This window comes from Sinohyriopsis cumingii, chromosome 4 (assembly GCF_028554795.1).
Source record: "Sinohyriopsis cumingii isolate HCF-2022 chromosome 4, ASM2855479v2, whole genome shotgun sequence".
Classification (NCBI taxonomy): Eukaryota; Metazoa; Mollusca; class Bivalvia; order Unionida; family Unionidae; genus Sinohyriopsis; species Sinohyriopsis cumingii.
In genome coordinates, this window is record NC_142964.1 from 58,900,417 (window position 1) to 58,918,163 (window position 17,747).

General features: G+C 35.7%; 1 protein-coding gene across 1 annotated transcript; it reads left to right on the forward strand.

The window, feature by feature from the left end:
• The first annotated feature begins 5,053 nt into the window (after nt 1-5,053).
• LOC149801234 (uncharacterized) lies at nt 5,054-16,369 on the forward strand. The gene is made up of 2 exons (XM_089955306.1): nt 5,054-5,140; nt 13,290-16,369. Exon 2 carries the CDS (start codon nt 13,314-13,316, stop codon nt 15,351-15,353), a length of 2,040 nt encoding a protein of 679 aa, XP_089811432.1. The 5' UTR covers nt 5,054-5,140; nt 13,290-13,313; the 3' UTR covers nt 15,354-16,369.
• The last annotated feature ends 1,378 nt before the right edge of the window (nt 16,370-17,747 follow it).

The following is a 17,747-nucleotide window of genomic DNA, read 5'->3' on the forward strand; positions in this document are numbered from 1 at the left end:
GACAAATTAAATATCATAGATAAATTTATAAACTCAAAATGTGCCAAAAATATTGAATAACGATTCATAATCATAAAAAGATGTTTTTGATAATCAGTATATTTAATGATTTAAATTCAAGACATTTTATATTTGAATGTTTACTATACATAGTTGTTGTGTTACACAGTAGTACGATGTGGCCTAGTGTTTGGTCTTAATCAGAAACATCATTGCCTTATGTTGATAGGATTAATTACGGAAGTTCTTTATTGTATATAGCAATTCACCGTTTCGCCCTCATAAAGTGTTTAAGAGTTGTTCCCGATGCTTGACCAATCTGTTACGGTGAAAAAAATACAGAACTTGATGCACAAAATTAATATTCTTGGATTCCCCTCCTCAAATAGAAGCTTTATTAGATGTCATCAACAGTCTTTACGAAATTTGCCATATAGTTTGGTGTAGGTGCATTAATACTTGTGTGGTGTGACTCACTGATTCGTCTCCTTATGAATAATCAAACGCGCCCACTACACAACTTCCTGGTTATATTGTATCCTTATCCGGCAGAGTTTCTAAACCAATGCTTTATCATTAGATCAGTCATGTATGGTTAAGTTTTGCTCAACTCCCATGTCAGTGATTTAACAATAACTACATACATTTAGCACCTATTTTACTTATTGGCCTTATTGGCCTGATCAAATGAAGCCACAGACCCCGTGCTGGTATTCGATCAGGAATGCAGTTCCTAGGGCGGCTCTTACCTGGATACAGTGTTCCTTTACGAAGGCAAACCGTCTTATTTCAACAGAGTGGAAACAACCCTTGATAAGTTCCCGAGATCCATCGCGAGTACTAAAAATACAGAAATTATCAGTGCGTAAAACTTTGACCCAATATTTTGTCGCGTGATAAGTATTATTGTGTTCAGAAATAACCTTTAGCAAAACGTCAACCAATGGTATGGTTTAATTTTGATCGAAGCATCTCCACATCGTAGTTTTCAATGTTTCCAAACCTTGGGCCAACCCTTCTATATCTTTCCATCTCAATATATTTGACGAAACAAAGGACGAAATTGGAATTATAAGGATCAAATGATCATGGTTGGGTATTTATCGATTTGTAAATTTTACATAATCACTCAAAAACTTAACAAAAAGTCCTTCGGACTTTATTTACTTTGTGAGTGATTAGGTAAAATTTTCACGTCGATCAATACCCAACAATGATGAATTAATCGTATGATAATATCGAGCATTAAGATACATAATTCTAGTATTCAATTACACTGGACAACAAATTTTTACAAAAGTCATGTTACTGAAATAAAATTAGTCAATTCTTATCAATTTTTATGTGCTGAACACGAATATGACAGTCAAATTGCAAAATTGGCTCTAGTTTTTTTGTAATCTGCAAGAAATTAATGTTTACATAACGAAATGCATTTCAATAGTAAAAGGTCAACTGTAATAGCCTACCTATAAAAAATCAAGTCATTGACTACATCTTAGATTTCTTCGCCTGTCTCTTGTACAGCTGTTCGGGAGCATCTCTGAGGAGTGTCCAGCAGTAGTCAGCCAGCATTGTAGTGGACCATTTTCCCTGGTATCTTTGTTCCATTGTTGCGATATCTTGATGAAAACGTTCGCCGTGTTCATCACTAACAATACCACAGTTGCTAGGAAAGAAATCCAAATGGGAATGAAGGAAGTGAATCTTTAGAGACATATTGCAGCCAAGTTTCTTATACTTCATCAACATGTCTTCTACTAGTTCCTTATAGTTTTCTGCCCTAACATTTCCGAGGAAGTTTGTAGAAACTAGGCGAAAAGCATTCCATGCTTGTTTCGCGTCACCTTCCAGCAAGTTGTTGAACCGGTCATCTTTGAAAAGCTCTCGAATCTGAGGACCCACAAAAACTCCCTCTTTAATCTTTGCTTCGCTGAGTCGAGGGAATTTTTCATGCAGGTATCGGAATGCTGGCAAAGTCCGGTCAATGGCTTTCACGAAGTTCTTCATCAAACCTAGTTTGATGTGAAGGGGTGGTAGCAAGATTTTCTGAGCCTCAACCAGAGCTGGGTGTTGGATATTCTTCTCTCCAATGGCTACATTCTGCCTGTGAGTCCATTCCTTCCTCATGTAGTGCATTTCCCTTGCTCGGCTATCCCACTCGCATAAGAAACACATGTATTTTGTATATCCTTGCTGCAGTCCCATTAAAAGGGCAACTACCTTCAAATCACCACAGAGGTGCCAGCTGTACTTGTTATACTCAATGGAATTCAGTAGCTGCCTTAAGTTATCGTATGTCTCTTTCATGTGGACAGCATACGCTACTGGAATAGATGGAAGAATGTTTCCATTGTGCAAAAGCACAGCCTTGAGACTCAGTTTCGAAGAGTCCACAAATAGTCTCCATTCTTGTGGGTCATGAGTGATTTTTAAAGCATTCATGAGGCCCTCAATATCGGAACAGAATATCAGATTACTTTCCTTTCTGAAGAAAGGCTCCAATTGCTGGTGGCGCTTTCGATATGCAGTAATTGTGACATCTTCTTCTAGAAGATTCCATTGTTGGAGTCTTGATCCTAGCAATTCTGCCTTGTTCTTTGATAAGTCCAAATCACGAATCAGGTCATTTAGTTCTTCCTGTGTTATTCTGTGTGGGGTTGATGATGCACCACAGTGAAAATCTGGATCACTGCATGCTGATGGACCAGGAGAAGAACAGGTCGACTCACCTTTGTCTTCGTCAGATGAATCAAGAGAATATTCTGCTGGAGGTTCTGGAATAGGAAGTCCCTCACCATGTGGAACTGGTCTCAATGCAGACGGAATGTTTGGGTAGACTATTCTCGACTTCTTTCGCTTCGTTATTCCGCCGGAAAGAGGAGGAACCAAGCAGAAGTAACAGTCATTTAGGTGGTTGCTTGGCTCTCTCCACACCATTGGGACTGCAAACGGCATTGATGACCTTTTGCAATTCAACCACTGTGAAAGCTGTGTTGTACATGTAGCACAGCATATATGCGGAGCCCAAGGCTTGTCTAGGTCACCAACCTTGCATCCGAAGTAAAGATGATATGCCTTCTTCACTTGAGAATTGATACTTTTCTTCTGGTTGGCAAATGTCACTTCCCCACAAATATAGCAAAAATTGTCCGCGGTATTAACACACTTTCGAGGCATTACTGTTCTTTATTGTACGTAAATGGATAAAATAATAAGTTTTATGTAACAGTAGCTTGAACTGTCTCGCACAACGTCTAAAATATTTTAAATGCTGAACCTATCTGATTGGGCTTTATATAGTACACTGCTTACGTCAGCTTCAGCAGCCGCCTGGCATTAGTATAATAGGCCTACACATGTATAGTACACTGCTGACGTCAACTTACTTCAGCAGCCGCATGGCATTAGTATTGCATTGCATCAGAAAATGATGCAATCAACTGTGGATGATGTGAGCATGATGGTATTATGCAATGTTACATCATTATTCCGGATGTTGCTGCAGTCCTACTGGAGAAATTTACACAGTGAAACATAGAAAATGAGGTATATGAATATCTTCAAAACGAGAGCCAATACAAATTTTTCACGGTTATATTCGTGTTCGGCACACCAAAATACTACAGATTAGGGCCTTTTCAAGTCAGTAATGATTTCACTGTTGACCAGTGTTATGAGGCGCCAAATACATTTCATTTACAGTTTGAAAGTTACTATTCACAGGTCGAGCATTACTATGAATGTCTTCGCTAGAGGTCGTTCCCATGAACGGACCGCGTTATTTTTAAACAAGGAGGCTGCTTATCGTTGCGGCTCGTTTCTCTTATCAGGATACGAGAACAGTGAAGTTGGATTTCTCGACATATGACACTGAAAGTTCAACCACGGCTGTGTAATTCATAATATAAAATGTAAAATGTTGACATAGAAAATATAACACTAAACAACCATTATATAATTCGAGATATATAATCTAAAATCTTGACCTAAAAAATGGAACTTTAAGGACATGCAGTTTGATTCAACAAGTGATAATGGATTTATCGACATATCACACAGAAATTTCAATGCAACTTTCTCATCAGACCAGCTTTTGCCCGCTACGTCATCTCATAACAATTTAACACGCTCAGAATTCACAGTGTCGCTTGTATACACACAAAAGTAAAGATGGCTTTAGTAAATAGCCGTGTATTCTCTCATTTATAAAGTAACTATCGAGAAGATTAGTAACTTGAGAAATCTGTTGTTTTTCTTTGCTATTTTGTATATGGACTGCATTTCGTTCCAGCGGCAACGTTTCAGCATCTGTTACAGGTTATGTGACGTTATGTCTTGCAACAAAGGTAAAGTTGTTTCTCATACGTTTCTTTATCTATTATTATATCGTTCCAAGATTTTTGAATAGCCTAGATAACAAAAGAATTATTACAACCTAGCCTCAAGAATCCCCTGTATTCATATATTTTTATATAGCATCACATTCTACACACATTAGTGGGAAACATATGGAAGAAATCTTTCTTATATCAAATGTCCTCTCAATGTTTGTTTGTACACACGGGGTTTTCCTCCTAACGTAGAGCAATTGTACACACACACACACACACACACACACAGAACAGAGAGCGCGCGCTTTGGTAATGATGACAATGAGGTACATAAGCAGTAAACGTTGTTGTCAACAGACCATACATGTTGTCGTAATCAGACCATACATGTTGTCGTAATCAGACCATACCAGCACCCACAGTTTGGTCTTAGGGTATTTCAAGAATTACTGTTGCGTTTATTGATATCATGAAATCCTTTTATATGTTTCTTAACAAAATAATGCCAAGGTAGACCCTTAATTATATTTCTAATATAAGTACATAATTGGCCAAATACGGTGAGTTTAAAATGTATTTTCGTAGAAACTATGTCAATTCCGTTTCCGTGTCTTTGAATAGTACTTTGTGGTCTGTAATATACCGCACCATGCACAATGTACATAAATAAAGAGATATAAATAGATCCGTGGAAAGTCCACTATGTAATTCACCTGATAAACTCTCCAGCTTTCTACACAAGGTCAGCAAAGTAATACAAATTCGTAATTAGTTTAAAAGAATATCTTTAGAAGTTAACACAGGAGGTAAGACTTATTTATTATATTGGAATAAGCGGTACGTACGTATTTTTGCAATATATACAATTAAGAATGAGTATGGAATAAGATTATAAAAGATCCGTATCGAAACTACATCCTATGTCAGCCATTTTTTCTTCATTGTTTGTATCTTACAGACAGATTACTATAAAATATAGAGTTACTTGTTAATACCTCAAAGAACAGTTCATGAGTGTGGACTAACAAATATACGCCGATCCCGTACCACTAATTCCCGCACCCAAAACACGTTATCGTAGATAAATCTGGAAATTTATGGTATAATGATACGATCCACCGAAACACCCCAAACCACTCCAAGCCACCCGAACCCTTGAATCACCCCAAACCATCTCGTTACGTATATAAAGAATTTAAAATAAAAATACTTTTTATTTATATAATTTACTGGAATTATCAGTAAAAAGCTCAAAGTGCTTTACAACAAATTTACATAGATGTACACACAAAGATACAAACATAGAAAGAAACTTCAAAACAAAAGAGAACAAAACGACTATTGAACTATTTTTAAAAAAATTCTTTTAGTACATACATACATACATACACGTACGTACGTACGTTCCTACGCACGTAAGTACATACATACATACACACACGCACACATACATACATACATACGTACATAAATACATACATACACACACGTACGTACGTACGTTCCTACGTACGTAAGTACATACATACATACACACACGCACACATACATACATACATACATACATACATAGACATTTTCATTACAAGAGAGACATACATACATAGACTTTTTCATTACAGGAGAGAAATATTATTATCTTAGATAAGTCATCTTAGAGAACGAGGGACAGAAGGACGGAGGCGTTTGTGTAGGAATGGTTTTGAATGAAATGGATATATAAATATATAGACAAACATACATGTAGACAAATATAAATGAACGCACATACCTATCTATTAAAGGCATGAGAACAGAACATAACTACACCGCTCCATAAATATTTAAGGGGGCATGGGTCAGTTTTTATGTACAAATTTAATGCCGCAATCAGTGACCTAGTATAAAAAATCATAAAAAATCAAATACACAAGTGAGGTCAAAAAGGTCCATAGTTTTAGATACCTATATTAAGACAAAACATAAAAATATTATCCACTTGACCAGAGCAGAAGACGTTTATGCACCCAACCCTAAATTTCTACCTACAATTTTAATGTCCGGAGGTCATTTTTGACACCATGCGATGCTCACATTGCAAATACTAGCCCTTTTCCTAGATGACGATTCTGCAAAGCAGTATGTACTAAACAGGCTGATGCCATTGAAAATAGTTGGCATCCAAGCCGTTTTTGAGATATTCTACTTCCTCCAAACCCATGTGTTTACTGCTATGGGAGGCTAGCTCTTCTTCCTAGCCGACTATTGATATTTCACTATCAACATACCGCAGAGTGGCTATGGAAGATATGCATGCCTGACATCAAATATAGCAAGCAATATGCAATATGCATCATTATTTCTAAGACCGTTCCACTAGTGAAATTCAACATTCACAACAGTATGTTTATGTATCATTCCTCTGAAGTCTATCTGCTCCTGTGGAGTTAAATTACTTTTAAGAATGCATGTTGACATTCTGTGCAATTGTTTCTAAGTGTCTGCATTGAAATGTGAATAATATTCATAAAATTAGGGGTACAATCTTTGACAACTACAGAAAGAGCAAGACAGTACATTAGGGTCACCATTTTGTTCCCATATTTAATAAGTTAAGCTAGAAATATGCTACTTTGTCATGATGTAAATAGTTCTCACATTGAGATACAAAACACAGTTACCTCCCTCTCCAAAGAGCATTACATACAACACTAATGATATATGGAAAAAGGAAGTAAATCTAATGAAGCTAATGCATAAAAATTATTTAAATATACACACACAAAAAAACCAGAAAAGTATAATAGATTTGGCTGATTGGTCCATCAAAAATTTTTAAAAAATTCTTATGGAGTCAGGGGCCAGTTTTTATGCACAAATTTAATGCCGCAATCTGTGACCTAATATAAAAAATCATAAAAAATCAAATACACAAGTGAGGTCAAAAAGATCCATAGTTTTAGATACCTATATTAAGACAAAGCATACAAATATTATCCACTTGACCAGAGAAATCAATGGCAGTTCATAGCAGAAGAAGGTTATACACCCCACCACAAATTTCTACCTACATTTTTCATGTCCGAAGATCATTTTTGACACCATCTGATGCTCACAGTGCAAACACAAGCCCTTTTCCTAGATGACGATTCTGCAAAGCAGTATGTACTAAACAGGCTGATGCCATTGAAAATAGTTGGCATCCAAACCGTGTTTGTGATATTCTACTTCCCCCAAACCCATTTGTCTACTGCTATGGAAGGCTAGCTCTTCTTCCTAGCCGACTATTGGTATTTCACTATCAACATACCGCACAGCGGCTATGGAAGGTGTACATGCCTGACATCAAATTCATTAACAACACAATCCCGAAACACCTACCTCGAAAATATATCCAATCTTTAATAGTAAACAATAATGACTGAAAAAGTCACACCATAGCTTTATGTAAAGAAATTTGCCAGGGGCCAATTTACGAAACTGTACACTGCCACCTGAATGGGAAAATAATGCATAGATTGTTTCTTAGGTGCAAATAAAATCTATCTAAAATGATCCCGCATAACATGTAGTGAAAAAAGTTTATGTACATAAATTCGTACTCTTGCTGATCATAATCGTCATAATCATCAACATATCATCATCATGATCATCATCACCAATATGATACAAGACAAAGAAATGAGGTACAATATCGGAAAATCTTCATAATTATTTCCGCTCTTAAATTATGTATCCATTACGTATCTCTCATCCTTTCTACGTGTTGTAGACAAATGTCACGATGATTATTATTGTTAATTGAAGTTTAATGAATTATATATATATAACTTTGTATCAACAGAAATATGTTGTTTTGTATCACATAGTCGGTACACTTTGCCTATAGTATGTGCAATTTCAAATTTTTGATATTATAACATGGGAACGTATCACTTTATGTGATTCTGATTGGTCCAAATAAGCCGATGAAATTATTGTGCAGTATTCTCTTTGCTGTTTGGCTGCGGTCGTGGGAAAACATTTTAAACCCCGCCTTCTGGAATGTTTAGTTGTTAATGAACATTTTGGACAATATCTTTTTTTATTCGATTCACAAGAGGAATTGGGGGGGAAATGGTCTCGTCTGTCTGAATATGGCCAATTAAAGACCACAGGGGCTTGATATGTCATATATAACATATCTTAACATGAAAAAATGGCACAAAACCAAGACAATAAGAGCAACAACAACAATAAATAAAACAAAGGTTATTGCTCAGTTCATAGTGAATGTGTACGTTGGGGTTGAAGGGGGGCTGTTAACCTGAAGCATGAAATCCACCTTATGTTTAAGCGTGGTTTAGATGTTATTACGGAAGTGAATAAATTCACCTCTGTTCACAGAAGAACGTGAAAACGAACCGGTCTCCAAACTGACAGACATTTATCAAACACCTGCACATTTACGCTGCAAATATGTGATGCAATTCCGACTCAAAATGATTTTTTTATACATATTCTGTAGTCTGCTGTTCCGAGTCAAATACTGTAAATATCTTGTCGCAAATACTTACAGTGAACATGGGAATTTCTGCATCCAGGAAACCTTCTTTCAAATGAATATTGCAACAATGTAATCTTTAGTTGTGAAAGTGACATGTTCGGTTACGTAAACATGTACCATCTACTGCATTCTAGCCGGTACTGCGCCAGGCAGTGTGACATCACGTAGATTGGTCATTTTGTTTAAAAATGATTTTGTTTGTATAAAATGTTCTATTTACTCGGAAAGACGCTTGTTCATTGACTCATAGATTGGTAAGAAAAGTATAATCTACTTTTAAACGTTAATACTAGTTCAATTTTGTTTTATGACTATTTTTTACACACATTAAATAAAATGTGTAACGTCTGTCAGATTGAACGAAATTATTCGTTCGTCTTTCTATCTAAATAATTTACACAGAAATAAAAACTACGTGAAAAAAATGGATCTCAAATGGGTAATGATTTAATATTAAATCTATGAAACTCGTTGAATAATGTCCAGCTTTGGCTCGACAAGACTCGCAAAGGCTGGACATTATTCAACTCGTTTCATAAATTCAATATTAAATCATTACCCATTTGAGATCCTCTATATATTAAACACCTGACATGTTTCCATAACAACGTAGAAAACAAAATTGTGAAAATCATGGTAGATATTACGAACCGTGCCAAGCCTCAGTATCTGGAATTTAATAATGCCCATGAAGGTATTGCTACTTGCTTTTAATGCACAGTCACAGAATTAAAAAAATACATTATAAACAAATCTTTTATTTTTGCTGTTTCATTCATCGGTCGCTTTCGTTGCCTGGCGTTTTAGCTGTTCCCTTTGCTTCGTGTCTAATATAGTATTTTCCGTCGCTTGATTAGATGTAAGGTGCTTTTTCTTGGCGTTTGCTACCGGACATGAAATTTTGAAAACGCTTTGTTTTGTCTTCCTTCGATTTGCACATTCACACTGCATCATGAAATAAATAATGCTGTTTATGTGTTGCAAGGCGATAATTTCAACCTTCGTGTAGAGCGCTACGATAGTTCCTAACAAAGTGTAGTTACGCTGACTCTGCATTATTATTGGTCCAGAGTTTGTTGGAGCGATTTCTTCTATTTAATTCAAAGACGTACATTCTGAGTCACTGTTTAAGGTTGGTCTGAAAATATTTGGCAAAGACAGGATATTTTTCCCTTACACTGTTATCCAAATTTTCTGCACGACTTTCAAAATCAATCGTCGTTTCTGCATCAATAATACCGCCAGCTCCAAAAATGAGAGTTCCTATAAAATTGACGTTCTTTTTTCCCACTCCAAAATTGTTTTGTAAGTAGTGATTGATACTAATTTTGAGGTGCTTTGTACTCAGAAAGCGCGTTGCCTATGGAAAGACGTGTTCAATGGCATTCGTCAGCAATTTCTCCTTGTCTGTGCCAAATTCCACGTTTTCTGAAATTCGGGGCTATACAACTTCAACTTCAGAGTCCAGTTCTGTAGCAACATTCACGAAAGCCTTTCAAAATTGTAGATTAAGTCCCAAGAAGATTGGATTTTATTTTTTTCTTTTCGGATGAGTCTGTGGAACTGAAAAATAATGGTTGTGACTTAGAAATAGACAAGATTCACTGTTCTGTCTATTCCCACTGGTTGGTACTCTTCATTCGCAAGAGGGCAGTATACATACTTTCCATGTACAAGTTATTACCCTTACACAGAGAAGAAAACCCGCTTGTTCAATAGGATAAAAATATCGTAAGGTTTTGAGAAAATGTGATATTTTTTTTTCACATCCTAATCTGTCCGTGAATCAAATTATTTCTGAAAGTAAGGAATAAGTATTATGATGTTTATCGTTATTATTGATTATTTCCCAAAGAAGCTTATCGTATACTTTAAAAACCTCCGTTAAGGAAACCATAAGGACTCCATTTTGCCACTGCGACCATCCATCATGCCTTCTTCTACGTGTGGAATCGCACAAAACGTGGTAATATATTTTCTCCGTTCTGATATAGTACAGAGATCATCAGGTGAATATGAAAATAGATTTTAAACCTTGTACCAACCTCTCTCCATCCACTTAAATGTGTACCCCCTCCATTACATCGATCATTAGCATCAGCTTGACAGAAACGTTACCCGAGAAGCTTTGACGCGTGAATCTAAATGTACACTTTTTCACTATTCCTCTTTGCAAATATCAAGTTACACATGAATAGTTGTTGTATGCTACCAATTCTACGTCAGACATAGAGGCTATATACGTCAATGTAGCGAGAGAAAACGTGTTAATATAAAATGAACTACATTTATATGAAATCAAGGACATTATATATACTAGTCTCAGAAAACATCAATGAGGAATCGGAAGATTACAAAAATACAATTCGTTCAATTATAAGGGAAATATTGCAGAAAATTGAACATTAAATTAACTTGGATAAAAGAGTAAGTTTGGCAACATAATTTTGATGATTAGTTGCAAGAAAATGTATCATCACTTCTTTCGTATCTCAGCAACAAAGGGTTCGTTGCATTAAACACCACACCTTGTTTTCTTGAGTTACACCACACCTTAATTTACATCTATATTACTTCAGTCGAAATTGTATAGGTCATTATGGCTTCTGAAACATTGATGAATATTTTCGGAACGCATTTTAAACACCACCTGCAATATTAAAATATCGACCTGAATGCCAAAGGGGTAACTTCCCGTAATAACGTCTTCGGCGTGCTGGTTTTGTACACATTATTTTTATCTCTGGATAAGTATTAGAGAAAGAAAATTAGCTTGTTTTCGACGAAAGTTTCGTTGAGTCATTAACATAAGACTTACAAATTTTAAAAAAAACAGAAGTCATTATATATTATCAATCCCTCTAAAACTGAAAACAAGTCTGATTTTTCAAACAATACATATCGATGACACTGATTGTCCGCATTACTCAGTATCTGTATAAAATATGACTAATGCATCAACGTCAAACAGTCGTGCAAGACTTCAATATTCACTGACGTTTGGATTCTACCACGTCATAATGATTCACTTGTTGCACATGCACAATCTGAGGTTTCATCGTGTCGCTTGTGTACCACATCAACGTGGAGATGGCTTTAGTAAATAGGGATGTATTGTCTCGCTAATAAAGTAAATATCGTGAATATTACAACTTGAGAAATGTGTTTTGTTTACTAATACGTATACGAGGAACACTGCTTTCCAGCGACAGTGTTTAAGCACCTATCTCAACTTTTCCAACGCCAGGTCTTTCCTAGTAACTATATCCATTGCGTTTCACTTCCTCTGATTAGTGTTGTGTGGTCGGTATTTTACTGCGCCACGTACAACGTCAATACGTTACGCTATACAGTATAAATAGATGAAAAAAAAGAGTCTACTATGTAATTCACTAGGTAAACTCTGCATTATCCTACAGTAGGGCAACAATGTAATAACCAGTTGTCATTAGCTAAAGAAGAACATTTTAATTAGCAAAGAGGTAAGATCTTATTATTTTGGAATAACATATGTACGTATGTTTATTTTACATCATACAAAAGGATGAATATGGAAGTGGAAATTACATCCTATTTCAGCCATGTTTTCTGTCTTGTTTGCATCTATCAGATTTCTTTAAAATATAGTGTTGGTTCTTCCTACCATAAAGACCATTTCTAAGTGTTGGGAAAATTGTGTAAGTCAAACATGTTCCAAATATTCGCATATCAAAACACATTATCCTGGATAAATCTTGTAACGAATCATAAAATACCATATTTACCGTTAAATTTATAGTGTTTAAGAACATATATAAGTTTTGAATTGCATGTACTTTTTTATGCGTTTTCCCTGGAATAATGTGTTTTCGCGGAAATAAAATTTGTAAGCCAAAAAGACAAGTTAAGTTCTGCTGTCTCGGATAAGGATCTCACGTTTCGTTTTTATGATATGGTACAGTGTATCGTTTTAATTAAGATTTTAGTTTCTGGTGTTGTTTTTATGTTCTTCTTTACTACCCTTTTATTTAACATCTAAATAAGCTTTCTATGTTTTCAAACTTAATCTCTTCAAGAACTAATATATGTGCTTGATTTATATTTTAATTAATAATACATTTCTTTAATCTTTCTTTTATTATATTTTTTCTTTGTTTGTGTCAAAGGAAGAATTAATAAAACTTGTTTGGTGCGATAGGAATAATTGGCATGAAAAGAACAAATATAATAGCTATGATTAGTCAATAATATTAAATAAACACAAAAGTTAAGATGGTCCGTATCCAGTTTTGTACATATAAGTCTTTTCAGCACCATAGGAACAGATTTGTTTTTAAAAATAACTTAAGTTTAATCAAAATAATTTATGGAATTTAATTCAGCCAGCAATACATATAAACACGTTTGGCAGAATATTCAATTCATTTTTAATGTATATACTTTTACTTTAGATATTGACAAAAAGCACCCAAAAGATGACTTCGAACATTCCTGAATACTACAAAGAAGTGTCCTTGAGGCTGAATAGAGTTCTGGATACAGTCGGACTGGAGGAGAATATTCGTTGGAAGAGAATAAATATGTTGATACAATCAGAGGAGGTGTCCTCTGTGAAATTTGGAAATCGATATCATTTTTTTGGGAGTCAAGCAGAGGCAACTACGACACTTGGCCTGCAGTCAGACGTAGATAATTTTCATTGTGTCGGGACAAAAGTTATAAAGGATCTTGAGAGCTGGGTGCCCGGTATTCCAACAGTCCTTATAGTAAATGATGAAAACACACCTGCAGGATATGTAAAGTTACAGATGGTAAATAGTCATCAACCATGGCCTGTATATAATCAACATGATGATCTTGTACAATTAGATAGATATGGTCGATCTGTATTCTGCAATGATCTTATAAAATCTGATGCTGATGAGTACCACGGTCCTGCTAAAACACATTTGTGCGGGCAATTCGTCGTTGACACTGTGTATGGAATGCGACTCCATGCCTGGCCAAACCAAGCTTCTGAGTGGTTAACAAGGAACAGACGACACAACTGGCCATCACATGAAACGATTGGTCTCATTCAGGAGATGGGCGCACTTCTGGTTCCAGTAGGTCACAAACTTAGCCAAGAACAACATCTTGAATGGCGATTATCTATTTCCTATGGGGAGAAGCTTCTCGTGTGGCGATTTAATTCAACACAATATAAGTGCTATATCCTATTGAAAATGATAAAAACATGTTTTATAAAACCAGTTTTAGGTCCTGATGCATTGAGCAGCTATCATTGCAAAACATGCATATTTTACTTAATTGAAAAGACACCGATAGCCATGTGGCAACCATATAATCTACTGCTATGTGTTGAACTGTGTTTGAGACTGTTGTACAACTGGGTTGAAAGTAAAATCTGTCCCAATTACTTTATTCCAGAAGAAAATATGTTCCAGTGTAAACTGTATGGCCATGTGCAGGGTCAGCTGCTCGGTGTTCTTGGCAATCTGCTGAGACAGGATGGTAGATTTCTGGTAATGATATCATGTGACAACATTGGACAGAAGCTGATGAGGACTTGTCAGATTCCTGTCATGGAACTTGAATTACAAAGTCAAGATATCTCACAAATTCTGATGACCTCGGTTGCGTGTCTGTTTAGTCATCTAGAATTAGCTGTAACACTGGATGTTGAAAATGATTTGATTGTTGAGCCCCATGAATTAGATATGTATTTTCCCTCTCATGAACCACGACGGGAAATAAAGAGTATATTGTGGAAATTGCATTGTTCCATTATTGGTTCAAAACTAGCATCTAAAAGTCTTTCTTTGGAAACCCCTGACCAGCATGGTCTAGATTTGGCCCAGGAGCTTCTCCTATGGGGATCGTCGTCTGATGTTGCATCTGGAAAACTGAGGCTAGCTGCATTTTATTTGCTCCAGGCCAAGCTTGACATGTCAAAGGATGTGTGCACTGAAATACACAAAATGTACAACTACAAAATATCGGAAAAAAGCGAAGTATCTCAACACACACTTCAAGCAATATTAAGTGAAAACCTATCAACAACACAATTAATAAGTCAATACCTCGCCTTGCCAGTAATCTATCACCCTTCAGAGATTAAATGCGTTCCTAAAGAACTAATCCCAGAGTTGTTCTGTTTTACAGGGTCAGATCAAGGCAATCCACATAAACAACACTTGCGAAATTGTGTAAGAGTTGACCCGAAATTTTATCTCTATTTCCTTGAATTCCTATGTTATCAGCGACAGAACAACAGGTCACACAAGAACGCTGCTCTGGACAACATGATTCATGTCATCGGATATGAGGATCTCATATATACGGACACCGCTCTTAACCTTCTGGCTCACTGTCTGACGCAAGAGGGGAGATTAACGAATGCCTACAGTATTCTCTGCAAGTCCATAAAACTGATCAAAGAACAGAACGGTGCAAAATGGCAAATAGCTACTCTCATCAATGCTGCTTTCAAATTCCTACGTGGTGGACAGTGATGCAGAAATTGTAGCATACACAATGGATACGAATGCCGATCTAGAGGGTAAATCGCCAGTTATAACAATTTAAAAGATACATTGAGGCTATTCGTCACTGGATCCGTATTTAATGGTGTTCACTTTTTATTGATAAGGAAACAATGTCAGTGTATGTATATATTTATGGCTAAGATGAACAACTCAAATCATGTGCCTCATGGTTTACATCTTCAATACGATGTAACATTTTCATTATAGAATAGTTATATAATGATTCTGAAACTTATTTTTTATTAGTCTCAGTTTGGAAAGTTTTTATGTTTCTGAATTTGAAGTGCAAGTGTAATATATCTGTGATTTTTTTAAAATTGTGATCTTATGATTGACTATTTATCAGTTTGACCGTTTCCTGAAAAGTACACTTCTCTAAACTCTTACATATTTTTCACACCCTAGCATTTGATTAGAGCACTTATATTGGAAGATAATTTTGTAATCACATTCCAATAAAAAAATAGGCCTTGTCATGCACTTCAGGCAGTAGGACCAAGAGGAGGAAAACTGTATGGATCACACATAGATTGCAATTAATTAGAACATATTTGGACCTAGCCGCAAATGATCGGAATAAAATACCCTACCCTACTCCACCCTACCCAAACTATGCAAATTTACTCCATATGTGCAGATTTACGTTTGTTACGCAGTTGTATTCCTTCAGGAAAGTTGCGTGACTGAAAGTCAATAACCACTTAACCATGGAGACATATATAGCCATTCTACCTCTTAGTTGGAAATACGATGAAGGATGAGGTGCTGGTACAATAGGTAAGCCTCAGTTTTACAACGGCTTATACAGACCCATCCTGGTTTATCCAGACATCTCACATGGCTCCATGAGATCTTTTATCATACGAGGATCTGGTAAAGGTCTGTATGTTATATTTCACAAAAATTTAGACTGATGCCGCTTTTCGCATCCACAGCTCTGTCGGCTAGAAGTGGTTGTAAGGAGTTAGATGCTCAAACCCTCAAATGGCTAGTAATATATATATATATATATATATATATATATATATATATATATATATATATATATATATATATATATATATATATATATATATAACCCATCGGTATTTGAAAGGTACAGAGATATATTTGGTAACATATATAGATGCATCAACATTTGGCAATTGACTACATCATTTTCACACGGTATACAGTGAAGCAAATTTCATGAATGTAAATTTGGAAGCATCAGAATGGGATGCACAAACTGAAAATCTACGCTTGCCAAGCTATATTCAAAATGTACTTGATTAAGCTTGTCTGGCAATATTTAAGGAGTTAGTGATTGTCGCGAATGAGAAAAGAAAGTAGAATTATATATCTTTATAAATATAGCACATGACAAATTAAATATCATAGAGAAATTTTTAAACTTAAATATGTACTAAAAATATTGAATAACGAGTAATAATCATAAAAATGATATTTTTGATAGTCTGTATATTTAATGATTTAAATTCACGACATTTTATATTTGGAGGTTTACTATACATAGTTGTTGCGTTACATAATATCAAGCTGTGGACTTGTGCTTCGTTTTAATCACAATCTTCATTGCCTTGTGCTGATAGGCTTAACTACGGAAGTTCTTTATTGTGTTTAGTAATCCACCGTTTCATCCTCATAAAGTCTTTAAGAGTTGTTCCCGATCTTTGACTAACCTATGACGCTGAAAAAAGAAAGAACTTGATGCATAAAATTAATATTGTGGCATACCCCTCCTCAAATGGAAGCTATATAACATGTGATTAACAGTCTTTACGAAATGTGCAACATAGTTTGGTGTAGGTGCATTATTACTTGTGTGTTGTGACTCACTGATTTGTCTCCTTAGGAATAATCAATAAATCGCACCCACTACACAACTTCCTGGTTATATTGTATCATTATCTGGCAGAGGTTCTAAATCGATGCTTTATCGTTATATCAGTCATGTGTGATCAAGTTTTGCTCAACTCTCATGTCAGTGATTTAATAATGACCACATACATTTAGCACCTATTTTACTTATTGGCCTGATCAAATGAAGCCACAGACCCCGTGCTGGTATTCGTACAGGAATGTGGTTTATAGAGCGGCTCTTACCTGGATACGCCGTTCCGTTACGAAGGCAAACCGTCTTATTCCAAAAAAGTGGAAACAACCCTTGATATGTTTCGGACATCCATCGCGTGTACTGAAAATACAGAAATGTATCAGTGCGTAAAACTTTGACCTAATATTTTGTCGCGTGATAATTTTTATTGTGTTCAGAAAAAAACCTTTAGCAAAACGTCAAAAACAATGGTATGCCTTAAGTCTGAGTTATATTACACAATCAGAATGTTCACTTTAACAATT